At 39.9% G+C, this 16,033-nt stretch overlaps 2 protein-coding genes across 2 annotated transcripts in view; both read right to left on the reverse strand. All coding sequences in view use genetic code 11, as the record gives it.

The window, feature by feature from the left end:
- Positions 1-4,945: 4,945 nt before the first annotated feature.
- EGR_01258 (hypothetical protein) lies at positions 4,946-8,914 on the reverse strand (the record flags this gene model as incomplete). Its single annotated transcript, XM_024490507.1, has 2 exons — positions 4,946-5,240; positions 8,895-8,914. The coding sequence occupies 2 exons, from the start codon at positions 8,912-8,914 to the stop codon at positions 4,946-4,948; spliced, it is 315 nt and encodes a 104-aa protein (XP_024355326.1).
- A 5,427-nt stretch (positions 8,915-14,341) lies between these two features.
- Positions 14,342-16,033, reverse strand: part of EGR_01259 (hypothetical protein) — a gene marked incomplete at both ends in the record, with an annotated part of 2,252 nt that continues 560 nt past the window's right edge. The window contains 2 exons of the mRNA XM_024490508.1: positions 14,342-14,416; positions 14,940-15,294. Of these exons, the coding sequence (XP_024355327.1) occupies positions 14,342-14,416; positions 14,940-15,294 (430 nt within the window). The remainder of the gene's footprint in view (positions 14,417-14,939; positions 15,295-16,033) is intronic.

The following is a 16,033-nucleotide window of genomic DNA, read 5'->3' on the forward strand; positions in this document are numbered from 1 at the left end:
TCACGATTAATCCGATCGAGTGACCCAGCCTCTGACAGTTTCCGGTCTAATCTCCAGTGATATCCACGGTGCAACAACTGGGTCCGAGTCACACCTCTGTGCTGATTCAACCGCCTAAGAGCGGCAGGATTTAGGTGACTCCTTAACACAACATCAGACCCCATTAAAAAATGGCAGCTCAGTCAGCTGCTGACTTTTCCTAACTCCACATAATACAACTCGAATATGTAGAAGAACTTTTACTTCTTGTTCAGAAACAGTAGAAGGAGGTTTGCTTTCCTATAGGGCAACGCATGATCTCATGCAGCTAGATCTCCTTGTAGAGAAGTGCACACATTTGGATGGAATGGGAGGGGATTGGAGAATAGTAGCCCTTTCCCATCTTCCCTATTTCCCTCATGATTTTACAAGTACAAATCGCCTTTCCTCGACAACACTCTTCGACGCTCATATGCGAAGTGGAATAGACAGGTGGAGAGCAAAACTGACAGCGATACGAAAAGTCTTTTCCCTCCTAAAGCATCATATGATACCACAATGTAATTCACACCAATCTTGTGTCTATCACGAAAACTGTCTGAATTTGTCTGGCTATTAAGCGATTAGTTGACATCCATCGATGCCGTCAGCCGATAAGGTGCCGAAGCTTCTCTAAACGTCATCACATCTGCACTATCCCGAAGTCTTTGATCATCACTGCCTTGTCTCGTGACATTCTAGTCGCGTGACCCCAGTTCCAAGTTTAATAATGCTTCTGCAGGATCTTGTCTACTAGCCCATCTCTCAGGGTTACTTTAGAGAGAATGAGGCTTTTGATTGCATAATTTATTGCCTTCGGGGTGTGCTTTCAGACACCCGAATAGGTTAAACCAACTCGAGGCGGTTGTCATAAAATCTATGCTGATCATTAGCTGAAAGTTATCATGACACCCAGTGGAGGTAAACTCGTCGAAGGGGTAAATGCTTGTTCTGGTAGAAAGATTCGTCCCCTTTACAATCTCCCTGTAATGCATTGGTGTTTATGGAAGTAGAGCTTCCTGCACCGTTTACGTATTCAAAAGGATGATCGATGCAGGCTAGAAAACACTACAAAAGCGACCATCGCAGACATCGTTTTGATGTCCTTTTTTCCAATGGTTGGACCTCCTATCCTCTTTTAGGAACTACTAATGTCCAATTGTTTAATGGATTTTATTACATGTACATCCACCCTTACCACCACCGCATCTTGTGCTACTGAGCTAACTAGCATCTCGCTCCCATTTTTTTAAGGATTCTCCATGACTTTACATTTTCCTCTACTGTTCACAATTAGTTCAAAAATCGCAATTTTCTAGTTAGCACTTTTACTGGCATCCAACACAGAGGTCGGAAAATCGCCCCTCTCTCCCCAGAACAGTTAGGAAGTGCCTCTGGAAATAAGGAATCATCCAAAAATTGTGCTAGATCGTGCTTTTTAATAAGAACTGGCTGATTCTTAGGTCAACTGCTCGGTGTGTTTCAAGTATCGTTTCTTTACCGGTTGGCTGTTTGAGGTACACATAAAAAGGTGCAGGTATATACTACTAACTAAACTACTCAATTACTTTAAAGAAGACACTTTAAATGCATGAAAATTTGGTCTAGAAAAAAATGATTGCTATCCTGTATAAAGTAGATTTGGGGATGAGGTGCACTTTCAGGAATTGGTAACATTTCAACAGTCAACTTTGTAACAAATCGTCCATTGTTTGAAACTGCAATAGACGAGACTGTTTTCTAAAATTTTGAGTAGTAAGATAAACTTTAGCGCCCTTTAATTAATTCCTTTTGCGTAGTTAATGTCGGCTTCTTCCAAATTAGTACACTTTAGCCCCAAATATGACTTAAAATGGGGAGTGTGTGGGGTAGGGGTATAAGTGATGAGAAGTGGGGCATTAAAACAAAGACCTTTAGCATTTCCGTAAAATGAGACAGGAATAAGATTGTTTTTAAAATTTTTAAAAAATTTGTTTTGTGTACGAGACGGTGGAAGGCGACTTTTTTACAGCATTAGGGAAGAGATTGCTTGATGGCTAACAGGTGATGAAATGAGACTGGTATAGAGAAACGTTTGCAGAGCGAATGAATCGACCGTAATCACTGAGCGTTCCAAGACATTGTTTTATCACCACAAGACTCTGTGTGGTATGCGTGGTGGAATACAGACGGAGCTGATTGTTTGCTGAAGACCAAACGCCAAGATCTGTCGCCTCTACGCTATACAACCGGCAGGTATGGAATGAAAATGGACTAGACTAGTCAGTCATGGGAGGGAATTCCCATTCCTATCAGGTAGAGCAAAACTTACACTTAGCGGAAATACGTGTAACACCAATATAGAGATGGAAGGTGATACTGCCTGCTCCTCCAGCTTCATATCCTTCCTGTATTCCTGCAAGTGTTAACTAGCATCTCATGGCAGCAGCATTAAACACTTGCACGTAAAATGGACAGTAGATAGTAGTGCTACAATTCCCTGTCTGCTCAACTCTTTCTTCCGGTTCTGTGGGCACTGTAAACTTCGTCTCTGTGCCTACTTTGGGCGGTATGGCCTCTGGACCTTCATCACTTCCGCACGCCGACAATGCCTATCCTGCCCGAGTGCTGTGTCTTCTTCTCCCTCAGAGGGAAGTGTCGGTGCGGTTTACAAGATCATATCTCCGTTTGAAAAATGTTTAAACACCGGAATGTCTAAACGTACTTTAAAGTGACTGAAATTCTTTATTCTAAAAAGCAGCACAAAAGCTACTTTTAAAAATTAATTCATGTGAAAAAGGCCGCACCCTCATAATCTTTCATTATGGAATAGGATAATGGCGTCCACAACCAATGGGGAGAGAGTCAGAATGGGGTACACTTTTAACAGCCAAAAGGTGGGTGATTCTTCGTTGCTTATCAAACGGCAATCATTTGCTAGGTATCCAAATAATGGCTATCAAAATTTGTCGGTTGAACAAAGGCATTTGAATTAATTATTAAAAGGCAGTTAATGCGTCTCCTCCCCACACCATGTGCAGTGGCCTCCAATTTCACCTCTTTAAGGTTGGGGACTGAATTAAGCAATTGCAACGCCCTTACTGCCCTCAACACAAGCCACAGTCACGAGTGTTGCTCTCCACCGACTGGTGGATTGCTTGATTGCATATAACTTTGTACAGACCGAATTCACACGACGAAAAATGACGTTCCATCCATGGAAAATTAACCGGTTGTAGGGAAACCAAGAAAAGCAAAATTTAAATAATTCTGCCTCTCACTAGTGACGAATATCCTAATGGAAAAATAATGCAGTTGGATTGTCATTTATTTCCCTAATTTTCGTGCTAAAAAGGAGAAAAAGTAGTTATATAGACGAAGTATTGAAATTGTTTTACCATGGAATTGATAAGTCCTGCAATATTGTGCTACTAGTTATGAAATAAGCAGTATATGCTTTCCAAAATGGCAAATTTAAAAAAGAATCAGAAGAAAGAGGCGTAAATGGCGCCCATGAGTTCACGCTTCTTCATATTAGGAAACGACTCAAAATTTAATCTTGTAAATTTTGCTATCACTGATTCTACTATTGGGTCATGAATTGAAGCGAATTAAACTAAGAAACAAATCTCCTGAATTGCGACCAATTTTGGAGGTTGTCCAATGTGTCTGATGTCCATTTTACCACAGCCAGAACCCTAAAGAAGAGATCTGGCTGATTAAACCTAGGAGGACAAGAAGTTATACCCCATGCAGCACAAGCGTATTCACTTAAACCCCTCCTAACAATTCCTTGACAAATGGCCATAGCCAAAGGTGGTAACCTAAAGTAGTCTAAGAGTGATCCCGCGTCCTGTTTGACTGTAAATCAATACGTAATTGTCCACACCTCCCAGTGGAATCAAACTTCAACGGACGATTTTACAGCCCTTGTCCACTGTCAAATAGTTAACGCAAAGATCCCTGTGGGAGGGATGAGAGGACTTTTCAGAGAGAAGTTCCTTCTGCTTCAATGTCACCAGAAGTGAGACAAAGAGGTTACAGTCCTTTTGGGATACTATCAGGGCAGATTCCACTTTCAAACAGGCCTCGGAAATCAGCCAATCTCAGTGGACTTCAAAGTCCCTTTCGACTGATCCGTTTTAAAGTCTCTACAGAGGACCATAAAGTTTTATTTATCCCCAGCGATGGGTTGTTGGTGTCACTTCCGTGCATCGGCGGTGTATGTTTTCAATCAAAAAGTAGATTTTGTCGCGCAATAATCACTTTTTTTGGTTATTTACACCCGCTTTTTACTGGATTCGAAAGTTGTTATAAGTGAAATGGTTTTTGGCAACTTCAAATGCTTTGAGCCACTTCCGGTGCAGCGAAAAGAGTCGAGTTTTAACCACTTTAGCTGTAGGTATCTGACATGGCAGATAACAATTCTTCTGAGGAAGATTTGTGGTCGTAGGTCCTACATTCTACGGTGCCTTGAGAGGCACAAAAGCTGCACAACGTTTGGAGGAAATCAAAGTTAACGTTTACTTTGTGAGCACTTGAAATTCGGTCAGCGATATTCCCGAGGAGAAACCTTCATGCCTCTAATCTTCGACCTCAAAAAACTAACAAAAGCTATCCCAAAAAGTGAGATTGTAAACAGAAAGAGTTAATTATAAAGGACTTCCCCGAGTGGTGTAGATACTCTACTACCTGAACTCCTAGTGCGGGATAAGGATAAGCACTGTCTTTTGGCATGGAGACTGCGATCAAGGTGATGGAAATGAGGTCAATGTATTTAAGACCAAGAAAGATATCAACAAGTAGTCAAATAGAAGAGCTTAATTTTTCAAACAAGACAACAGGAGATGTTAGTGCATTTGCGAATCCTCGCACAGGAATGTGAGCGATTGAATGAATGAGTAGCTGCGATGTCAGCAATTCTTTCGGCGCAGTGTCGTTCCTGTTCTCAACTATAGCGCAGTCGACAAGTCAGACGGCCATACTTCCACCCACCCCAGCAGTTCCGCAGGCAGGCATTGACACTGGGTGCATTGTCACGACAACGCTGATTGCATTCAGTGCGCAGCTCCTCCAGTAGGTCATAACAACGCACCAACGGCAATACGGCGTCTGCCAGACCCTCTGAGTCGGCGACATCCAGCATTCGCTCCGCAATGAAGTCTGATGCCATTTTGGCGTCTGCGAAGGCCGTATTACTCACATGAAGTGCGGCCAGGAGCAATGAGGAGATCAGAAGGAGGCTGGTGGGGAAGTATCAAGTAATCATCCCACAAAAGGCTTCATGTCGCGTGGTTTTAGTTAAAAAGTTTAAATTTGCATTATGTTGTAGGGGCATCGTCACGACACCTCATTTGGTGAAGTGAAAGTGTGTTAATAGCAAAGTTTAGTCAAAATAACTAATTTGGTGTAAGGTAATTGCTGCCAGTGGAGTATTTCAGAGACCTAACAAAAAAGGTTTTTTTCGTCATTTATTCACCTAACATATTAGCGTTTCAGGTCTTTGAAACATGTGGAGCACACTTTGTCGGATTTAAGGGGGTGTCATTTAGCTAACTGAAACTTGATCATATTTTTGTGGAAAATTTCCTATAAATTATCCTTTATTGAAAATTAAATTTAATTTCTGTTAATTTGCTTTTGAAGGGTGTTTTGGCGCATAAAGGAATCCGAAACACAAATAAACATTTGTGAACGAAAACACTCGACGGCTAATTTAGTCTGTCGTTGTGCCTTTTTAACCGTAAACTCCGCACAACACGGCTGCCAGGGGAAATTTGCAATGGATAAAACTTTTCTCAAAGCAAATGCAAATATCCCAATTATACACGGGTAGACTTCTATGGCAACGAAAAGCCGCCGTCTTCTTGTGAAGGGTTAGCTTCAGTGAGAACCGGAGGATTTTTGCTTTTAAGAAAAAAGTAGCTGCATCCATCAAAAGTAATTAAGAAGAAATGGATGGTTAGTCAGCCATTAATCGAGTATGCTAAAGTTGAGGCTCGCAAATTATTAGAAATTCTTTAGAAACAAATTTTTGTTGCAAATGTATGGAATGTAGAGTATTTAACGAAATAAGACGTTTTTAATGCGCAAAGGTGGTTGATGTGTTAAAAGGGCGAATTATGTCAGTTGTCCACGGCCAAAAAATATTTACCTAAATCCCAGCGCAACAGGAGCATGAAAGGGAGAAAAATCTCACAAAAAAGTGGCACTAGGAGTAGACCGGGCACAGCCACATCTTACTATAAAATCATGCTACCCTCTAATTATCCTAATTTTATGTTTTGCTCAGTTATAATTGAAACAGCAAGTCTTTAGAATAAAATGCCATCTTTTTTTTGTAAAAACACGCAATCAAAGAGTCCGTAGTCTCTAATATTGGCTCGGTCCACCATGAAGCAAGAGCAAATGTGTCCCTCTTCCTTGTTTAATTAAACAGCAATGGAAGGTTCTAATTTAAGGATATTTGAAAAAGAAAAAAATAGCAGAGAAATGCTAAACGAACAACATATTAGTCCTACTAAAAGAGTTTACTAACCAGCAATGGGCATTCTTATATCCGCTCAGCTATTAGGGGGAAGTAGATTTTCAGGATAATTAGGAACTACTTTGAAGCAAAATAATTTCTCTTTTAAAATTAATAAAAACAAGAGATAAAAATAAATGCGACTGCCTTGTAAAAATCCCAGTGTTAAGTGACTAACTCACTGAAGATATTTGATTATTTTTTTTGTAAAACTACACATCTAGAGCAGGGTGTTGCCATTCCCTTAGATGGCCTCTGTCGAGCATCTTATGCGTTATGCTCGTAATGGCTTACGGCTGAACAAAGTAATTTGAATAACAAATATACTTTCCCTACCACGACTAGTTATTATCTTACATTCGTGATACTATAAGAGGTATCTTGACAATTCAGTGGTTTGACAAACACATTCATTAATTCGTGTCGCAAATGTCCTCCATCAGCCTCAACCGAGGGCTGCACGACTGAGGTCGAAGACTCATCGCGTCTCCAGTAGTCTGTGAAACATTTTTTTTTCACCTAGTGGCCCTACTAGTAACAGAGTTTTACATCTACTCCAGAGGCGGTATTTAACTAAGACCTCTAAACTACCTTCTTCAAATTAAGCGCAACAATGTCTACTTATCTGACACTCATTTGGATGAGTTGATGTCCACCTCACTAGAAGAGCATTTTTTGATTTTTAAAAGACAGTCCAACAAATTAGAAAATAATTTTGTCTCATTTTGGAGGAGGTCGTAAAATGTCTAATTAAGATTTGGGCTTTAGGGTTTTTGGCGTCGCTTCCACGCAAGCTTGCATTGTCTTGAGTTAAAAAATTAGGTCTAATTTGGAAAACAGCCTTTTGGCGGCTCGGAAACAATTCATTCAACACTTTTAAGGCAAAATTGGCTAATAGCAGGCACATTTAAAACTCTTTTAGGGAAGACAAAACAGCATTTTGAAGTAGTAAATAAACCATCCGTTTACCAATAATGTTCTTAGTTAAGTTGGTCAAAAATCTGTGCAAATACTGTCTTTGAAATACCCGTTTTGATAATGCGAATTGTACTTTAACAGTACTTCCAAACAGTATTTTTATTAGTCACCCGGTCCATTCTAGGGCACACCACGTTCTCCCTACAAGACACAACATTCAAAAATTTTGTGCTTTCTTTGTACAACTATTTCCATTATTTTTTTGCAACTTGTAAGAACTTGAAATATGCATTATATGCTGATTGGGTAAGAAAGGAGAGGTATCCATCAACCTGGCACCGACTCTATGATTTCTACTGGCTTGCCCCCCAAATTCCTCCCCTTTCCTCTCCTCACATTATGAAGTACCTTTGGAATCGGATGTGATACGAGCCTGTCTGCTCTGCAAACCATGTGCGACCCTCTTTCAAAGCTGCAAAATTCCCTCATGCTCTTCGGATTTGTAATAGAAGAACTAACTGTCCACTCAAAGGTCTCCGTGCCATGCTTAAGAACATGGTCCGTTTCTGCTTAAAATAAAGAAACAGATTTTGCTAATTATAATCCATTTGCTTGTGGACGTTAAAAGTCCAACTTTTGATAGCATTTCCCATGGGTGACTATTAAAAAAATTTCTTGAAGCCCGCATTATCTGAGGAGAGAAAGTGACGGAAGTTAAAAAGGTGAGTACCGCCCACATCCATTAACAAATTCCAGTAAGCTTCAATGGCTACAAGTTTGTTTTCCATATCATATTCCAAAACGCATCACTTTCGGGTTTTTATAGCCTATCAAACTTGTGGTGAGATAGAGTTTTCGCTTTACGATGCCGGTTATCAAAGAACCTTCCCTTCACCATTAACCCCACGCTTTTGTGCGTGTACGGTGGACTGTAGACAAAGGTGTTTACCTGATGAAGACAGGACAATAAGACTTAACCTAAACAAGTCAGAGGACAGGTCCTTCTTTAGCAACACACTTTGCTAACCAATAAGCAGAAGGAATGTCCTAATCTTAGAAGGCAATGCATGAACTTATAAGTAAATCTTGTCTACAACAAACATGAAACATTGTGATAGGCGGGGCAGGAATGGCGCTTCACCCCACCTTTGAGTAATTTTCACCATTTCTGGGAGGCAAAAATAAACATGCGGCAGTCACTCGTGTGGCTAAGGTTTGCTTGTTTGCATTGGGAGACAAAGAGTCAATTTCAAACAAGCTTATTTTTCGTTGGAATAGGCGCATAGCTTTACATATTTCCTTTTTAAAACATTTTCCGTAGGAAGCATAGTCCTATCTAGAGTCAGAGTCTTGTTTTCATAGGTCCTTACAAGTAGTGAAAAGTGCTGAATAGTTGAAGCAAGAGACACAGACAAAATAAAATTCAGAGGTAAATTTGGAAAAGAGAACTCACCTATTTGACTTTGAATGCATTTTATTGAGACTGACATCTAATCAAATATTCCTTGCATCTTCAGTGGTCTGTAGGTGAGGAGAAAATACTATTGGATAGATGGCAAGATTTTTGGATTGGTCGGCTCGACCCAGCACCAAATAAATTAAATTAGATTTAATCTACTTGAATGAAAAATGGCATAAAATGAGTCTTTCTCCCCTTTATCTCAGAAATGCATCTTTTTAAAAGGAAGTGTAAAGTTATTAAAACTTTACAACCTTTAGCGCAACGAAACTGATATGTTTAGGTAAAATAGAGCAGATGTTATTGTGAAATTCCCTAAAAGTCGTTAAATCCTTCCATGATCGGGAAAATTTGGCAAAAACGGGTTTATCTACTAAAGTTCATGAAAAATATAGCAAGCTATTTTCTGCTGTCATCTGCACAAAACAAAATATTTTAGATCTCATTAAGATGAGGTGGTATTTGTTTATTTCAAACAAATTATTTACTCTATGTGGAGAAAAACTGATTGGCACATAGGCTTACGAAACAAGTTACTTTTATAAACCACACGTTTGATTGTTTCTGACAGTCTCAGGCTGTGGTATGTAATTGAAAGAATAACTGGCGAACTGCGGTTCGTAGCTTCCCTTCCACTTTATGAGGCCCACTTATCGCCAGCAAACAGCAAACTATAGTTTACAAAACTTGTCAAAAAAGAAGCAATTCAACAATTAGGCGGAAGTTCCAAAAGGAGCTATTATCCAAAACCGTATTTCTCAGGGAGCTATTGTTCTTTTTGCTACAGAGCTAAGAATTTGGAACAGGATTTTGCCTTTAGGACCTCCAATAACTTAGTGTTTGCTACCTTTTATGCTCAAAAACCGGGCAATACTTTTCAGTCAACTTCACTCTCCTTCGTTGACTTTGATACAAGTATGCATGTATGCACATACGCAACTTATGTGTCACCAAGCTCTTCCCCTCTGTCCTCCAGTTCCATATAGGAGTTTGCGGTTTTTGGACTTTTTCTACGAGAAACATGGCAATATTTTTGTTCAAATTACTGTTAGGATTTTTGCAAAATATCTTTAGCAGACTTATTTGATTATAAATGCTAAATACGACTTTTTAGGTAGATAACAGTTTAAGAGCATATTTATTTGCCGATAGTCATGGAGGGCTTGAATTTCTCTCCTAGAGTCTTACAGGCGTTATAAGCAACAAACCCATGCAGGCCAAATTTTGCTAAAATATGACGCATTTAGAAGCGCAATTACGATTTCCTTCCTTACACATTCTCGTACGGTCCTTTGATGATCACCCCTAAAATACCCCGTATTTAAACATTCACGGATGGGTTTCTGCCAGAGTTTTGATGTGCATAGCTAGGTGAGCAGACGAACTATTGCTTTGATTGTTTTTTTTTTTACCATTTTATTTGCGCAGGTTAGAGGGCACTGTTATATCTTTTTGCCACGTTTTTAGAAGAGCCGCTGTCAGCTGAAAGAGGACCTTCATCGAATAAAACAATTTCTGAGAAATTCCCAAAGTTAATTTAAAGCTGATGTGGAATTTTTGCAAGAGGATTTATTGAATACGGCAAGACAATTTTATAAATCCACAAAACAAAGTTGAGTGATAAACAAAGATGATTCAGTTAAAATATATTCATGCATCCAGTTAGTCGTCCCGGTTAAAAAGATAAAGGAAGAGTATTTGAATAAAATGGTTAAAAATGTACGACAGCATGTGACTTTATTTATAGACCAAGGTTTGCTATAAATTTCCTTCTTCTTTGGGCAGAAACGCTACAGGCTAAAAGGAATTGAAGGAAAATCTGAAGATGGCACCATTACTTTAACATGTTATCAGAAAAAGCAGAAGAACTACCAAAAAGGCTACCTGAAACAGCACTCGAATGTGCAGGGGAGTTACTTCTTAGTTTAGAGAAGAGGACTTCTGCGAATGTCACCATTATCAACTGCCTACTGCATCTTCTCTTCTTCCGTGGTAACGTTTTAACCTGATTTCGTGTCGTCCCCATGAAGGTTTTTCTAAAAAAGACATTTAACTTCCACAGAAAGTTGAGCTTTTTCAGAAAAAAGTTTTTCCTATTATGAATGTCTAAAATACGTAATAAATCCCACCCCCTTTTCCTTATGTAGATTAGTAGGAAATGATGCAAAAACGTCACTTTTTTCTTCTCTGTAAGGTTTGAGATATGTGCTACCTACTCATTTTCAAGTCCATTTCTCCCAAACCTTTGAAAAATACAGTTGAATGACAGGCCTAGATTTTTACAGCATCAACTGAAAAGGACACGGTAGGGGAAATTTAAGGTCAACCTTTTATAAAAGGTTTTTGGTGCTCCCTTCGTTTAGTAAATTCTTACATATTTTTATTAAATGCTTTAGTTTTAAGGTTTGTATTCTTTGATAATAAACCTTTAGTCGCCCAAAAAAGAGCTGTAACTGATTATTTCTTATGCTTCTAAGCTTTCGTGACTGGTCAGCATTTTGGAATCATAGTCATCTATCTATATCCCCTCAGTTAGTGGGTCACAAGCTCTTCTCTTCTCTATCCACTCAGACTCACGGATTTTGCGATATCTCAATGCTTTGTTTGTCTAATTCCTCTTTCGGCTTTGGGAGTAATCAAGTGTCCGCCTTTTTACTTCCACTGGGTGGCGTGGCCTTCGAGCTATGGCTGTGGCCCCCCCACTACCCCCTCCCCCTAGACCAGGCATTATCCCTTCTTTTGTCTTCGGAGTAGTCTCAGGCGCTGTAATATATTCAGGTAGACCTTAAGCTCCACACAGATATGCTAAGTTTAAGATAACTCTTTTAAAAAAGAACTTTTATGGAGCCGGCTTAGTCGTGATATTAATAAAATATCAGATGAAATAATTTTATTTTTAAGTGAACGCTTTTTTCGTATCTCAAAAAACCGATTATAAGTGTTGCTGTTGACCAAATAGCGAGGTGAATAGGTTTACTGACAGTCCCACATTTGCCTGCTCCCAGGCCCAGTTGTGGGGGCAATTTTTTATCTCTTCAGTGCTGCTCAGTCAAATCTACCTGGAACTGTCCCGCTGGTGGGAAGGTGGGGGAGGTATCGCGGGATGGCTTCATTGACAGCTTCATGCAATTTCTGTTGACAGCTCCACAACAAATTTTCCAAATGGTTTGCATCTAGCGTTGATTTGGTTGTTAATAGCGCTTCTGCAGGGCACGGAACAAGGGTAATTACTTTAGTTGGACATCATTTTCAGTCCTTTTGTTGGGGTCATTGCAAGTTCTTCTTCCCTTACTTTTAGGTTTCGCCTTCAGCAATGGGTATCAGGGTAGTTATCCCTTGGGATAATGTGCGTCTTCCACTGACACCAGTGTAACGTGCCAAGACTTCCCTGAAGATGAAAGAAGACAACATCAAGGGAGGATTTGTGTTGTCGACGCGGAGGGGGGTTGGGGAGCAAGCTACTAGCATGGCCCAGAGGTCGCGTCTCCCAGAAAGGTACAGTGGCGAAGCCTTAAAGTGCCCTCAAAACTGAAGTGTAGAGTAAACGAACAGAAAAATTATCAAAGATATATATTTTTTACGTTCTAAAAGTAGTGTAAGCTGGTATTTTACTTTTAAGTCTTCCTGCTCCTGTATACGTTCCCCATGCCTCTACTTTAAAAGCTCCTAAACAAAAAGCCTCCTGGAAGATGTAGACGTCCTTTTCAAAGAGGCGAAGTACAATTTCACATAAGTTTTCTCAAACAACTGGAACATAAGAAAACGGGCAGGATATTCAAGAAAAGAGAGTAAAAAGGTAGAAATTATGAGTCACATTAATTTGCGAAAGAAGACGGCGTCAACCTACCCGCCAAATCATCCACCCCGAGGGCTCTACTGCTTGGCATGATTGTCGAATCAAAATTCTGCTAGAACTGTCTTTCAAATCACGATTAAAAATATTTTGTGTGGGGTTCCGGGAGTAACTCAACTTGTCAGTAAATGACAAGTGGCAATTAGTGGATGGGGGAATTTTAAACGTCACGGGGACGTTAGGTGAGTAAAAAATTTGACATATTTCTCAGAAATAGGGGAATAGCTGTACTGTAGGGGGCAGATTTTCCTCCTCTAATCCCAAAATGGCTAACTCACTGCTAGGCGGACGTGAAATCAGGGTCTAGGTGGGACGCCCCCGTTACCTACCCCTCAGAGAGCATGAAATACATCCTGACTGACCGTTGGATACGTACAAAACATAGGACTTGTTGAGAACCATATTTGTTTGAAAGTTTTGGAGACAAAATTTTCCGAGAACTGCTTACTTATTTTTGACACCTTTATCTGTGAAGTGTTAGGGAGGTGTTTACTGCATTATATTTCCAAAACCTGTATTGGCTCGCCACAGTTTGTTTATTTAGCTGTTCATTTTTGTTCGGCGGGTACTTCAGACTCGACCTTTGTACTTCCCCGAGGAGGCTTGCTCGCCGGGCCATTTTGGTATCCCCACACCCAGTCCTTCAGTACTTCGGCTTTACACCTTCTGTTCGTGTAAATTAGTATTTTTATCAAAAATAAAGTTTTCTGCCTACTTTTAAAGCTGTTAAAACGTTTAAGAAGAGAGTCAGTGGTTTATATATACATATATGTATAATGATAGGTGCATCAAAACTGATTAATTCGGCACGGCTTTTGATCGGTCACGGTACATTTTTCCTCTCCTGGCTCTTTGTAAAAGTGGGGAATTAAATGTCTCTTCTAACTCAACAAATAACTTCTTCACCAAAACTTACTTTTTTTCTTTTTTTTGTGACATGGCAGCTCGCTAACAGTCCTTTAATATACTCTCCCACAGGGACAAATTTATTGTATATATAAGGGGAAAATTATTAAAGCAAGGCAACTGAACAGACAATTCGTTAATTTTTAATGGAGAACAATAACTATCTCCCAATTTTTACGGGATCTCTCTTCTCTTTAAACAATGGGAACCACAATTGAGTGAAATTTTCATCCAGTCAAGAGAAAGTGCATTTGGAAGTGATGGTTGTTGATTGACAATGTCAGCCACGTCCAGTGTAAACTTTCCGTATTTTCCGAGGCCAGAGCTACTTTAAGATGTAAGAAGAGGATTTCGGGGAAATAGTATTATATTCCAATGTGAGTTAATTAGGGTTCAAGATTAAATTAACCAGAAAAAAATTGTTTACCATTTTTGTAAATTCTGGGGAAGAGTGCCTACTGAAAAGGTATTAAGTAGACACTTTTCCCACTTTTGCTGCTATTTTTGCTACATTACTTGCCAGTTGATGATAGGACTTACAAAAGCATAGATGCCTTTATGATTTAATTTTAGTAGATAATCTAACTTTGCAGGGCATTTCAGCAATCTTATACTTAAGCAACCTAGGGCCATTATCGCCTCGACAGCAAATAGCCATTCGGTATTTTTTGAAGCAACTTGACTACCCCTTCACTCCATTAAGTCCACCTCCTTCGTTGAGAATGACCCCAGGCGCTGAAATGTGAACTACAAATAACTGTAAAAACGTGCTCTTTACGAACCGCATTTCCTTGTAAGTTTCGTGCGGTGAGCTTGTAAGAGCAGCAAATCCACAAATCCGAATTGAAAAGCGGCTGCTTTTTGAATATTCATCACTTACGGTCAACATAGTTAAAAAAAGAGTAGGAGTTAAAAATACAGCTTTTTTTAATAAAGAGATCATATTTTTACTCCAAGTCCAAATCATGCAGAGTTGAAGGGACTAAAATTATCAGGAGATCGGAAGCGATTGCGCGTTTTTCCGTGTAGCTTCCTTTTGCATGCAAAAGTAGAGGTATCCACCAGTCTGTCATTAATTTAGCACTCCTTATTATGTTTTCCACCAACGTTTATTTCTCTTTTCAATCCTTACATCACACTCTGTCACCAGGGCCTGATGTAATTCGAGCTTGTCTACCCCAAGAATTCGTGTTTGATTCTACTTAAAGGATTTCAGAGGTTCGAGTCGGATGCGTGTGTAGAATTTAGGAAGAATAGGGTTTTAGAATAAACATTCTTACCAAAAATGGCTCAAGCAAAGCTATTTTATCCTCAAGATAGCTTATGCGAAGATGGATGGCGAAAAAGCGGTGGAAAATTAGCAAATTCTCCCCATCCACGCACATTACTGTAGGAGTAGAGGCTGCGGTGACCACCACTTGGTTTTCCACTTCGTGCCACCAATAGATTGCTTGCTGATTGGCCAAATTCCATTGAGTTGTAGCCCTTGGGGAGAAGTACCTACATGTACTGTCATCATCGGGAGCTTGACCTGTTCGCCGATCTGGGCAATTGATGCCCCACTTCATCCCTACAATGCTAACTTGTGGGTCCGTATGCGGTGAAATGATGATGTAATTGTTCTGTATAATTTTACTGAAAATGTCTGAAATCCCAGGAAATTTGCCACTTTTAAATTTCCAGACGTTTTTTTCTTTCCTGCTCAATTTCTCAAACATTCCTCATGATCTTGAATGCCTCGCTAGAATTCAGCTCCCAAATTCGGTAGTCATCGTTATGAGGCAAAGGCCATTCAAAGAATCAAAAATGTGCTACAACAGAATAGTCTTGTGCCTTCAGTAGTCAGTCAGTAGTCATGTAAGTACAAAACGCACCCCCAAATTATTTATGCCTGTCGAAAGAGCAGGTCGTTTCATGGAAGTCTTCCGTTGGCATGACGTTTGTATTCACTGAAGACTAACCGTCTGTTGCTTTGCCCTGTAATTTGTGTTTGTTACATGTGTTGACTTCGCCACCACATCAGGCGGTGGATGCTTCGAGGTGCCTCCTCCAACCTAACCGCCTGCATCCAAGTTCCATCCGTCTAGGGTGACACACAAATGCAGAGAGCGTGCAGGCAGTGCCATGCTACAACAGATCAACGACCCTCAATACAAGGTCTTAGTGTTTGGCCTACTTCGGTAATTCTCCAACACTTTTTTGTCTAAAGTCCGCACTTATGTCCTCACGATAGACGATGGACGCTGGCCTACAAGGTCAGAAGGTACAAATCGCATCTCCCACTTACCGCATTACTCTATTTGAAGTTATATTCAACCTAATTTGAAGTGCAGTATTGTTACGTATTTCGATTTTCGATAAAAAAATGAAAAAA

Source organism: Echinococcus granulosus (assembly GCF_000524195.1).
Source record: "Echinococcus granulosus chromosome Unknown EG_S00004, whole genome shotgun sequence".
Lineage (NCBI taxonomy): Eukaryota > Metazoa > Platyhelminthes > Cestoda > Cyclophyllidea > Taeniidae > Echinococcus > Echinococcus granulosus.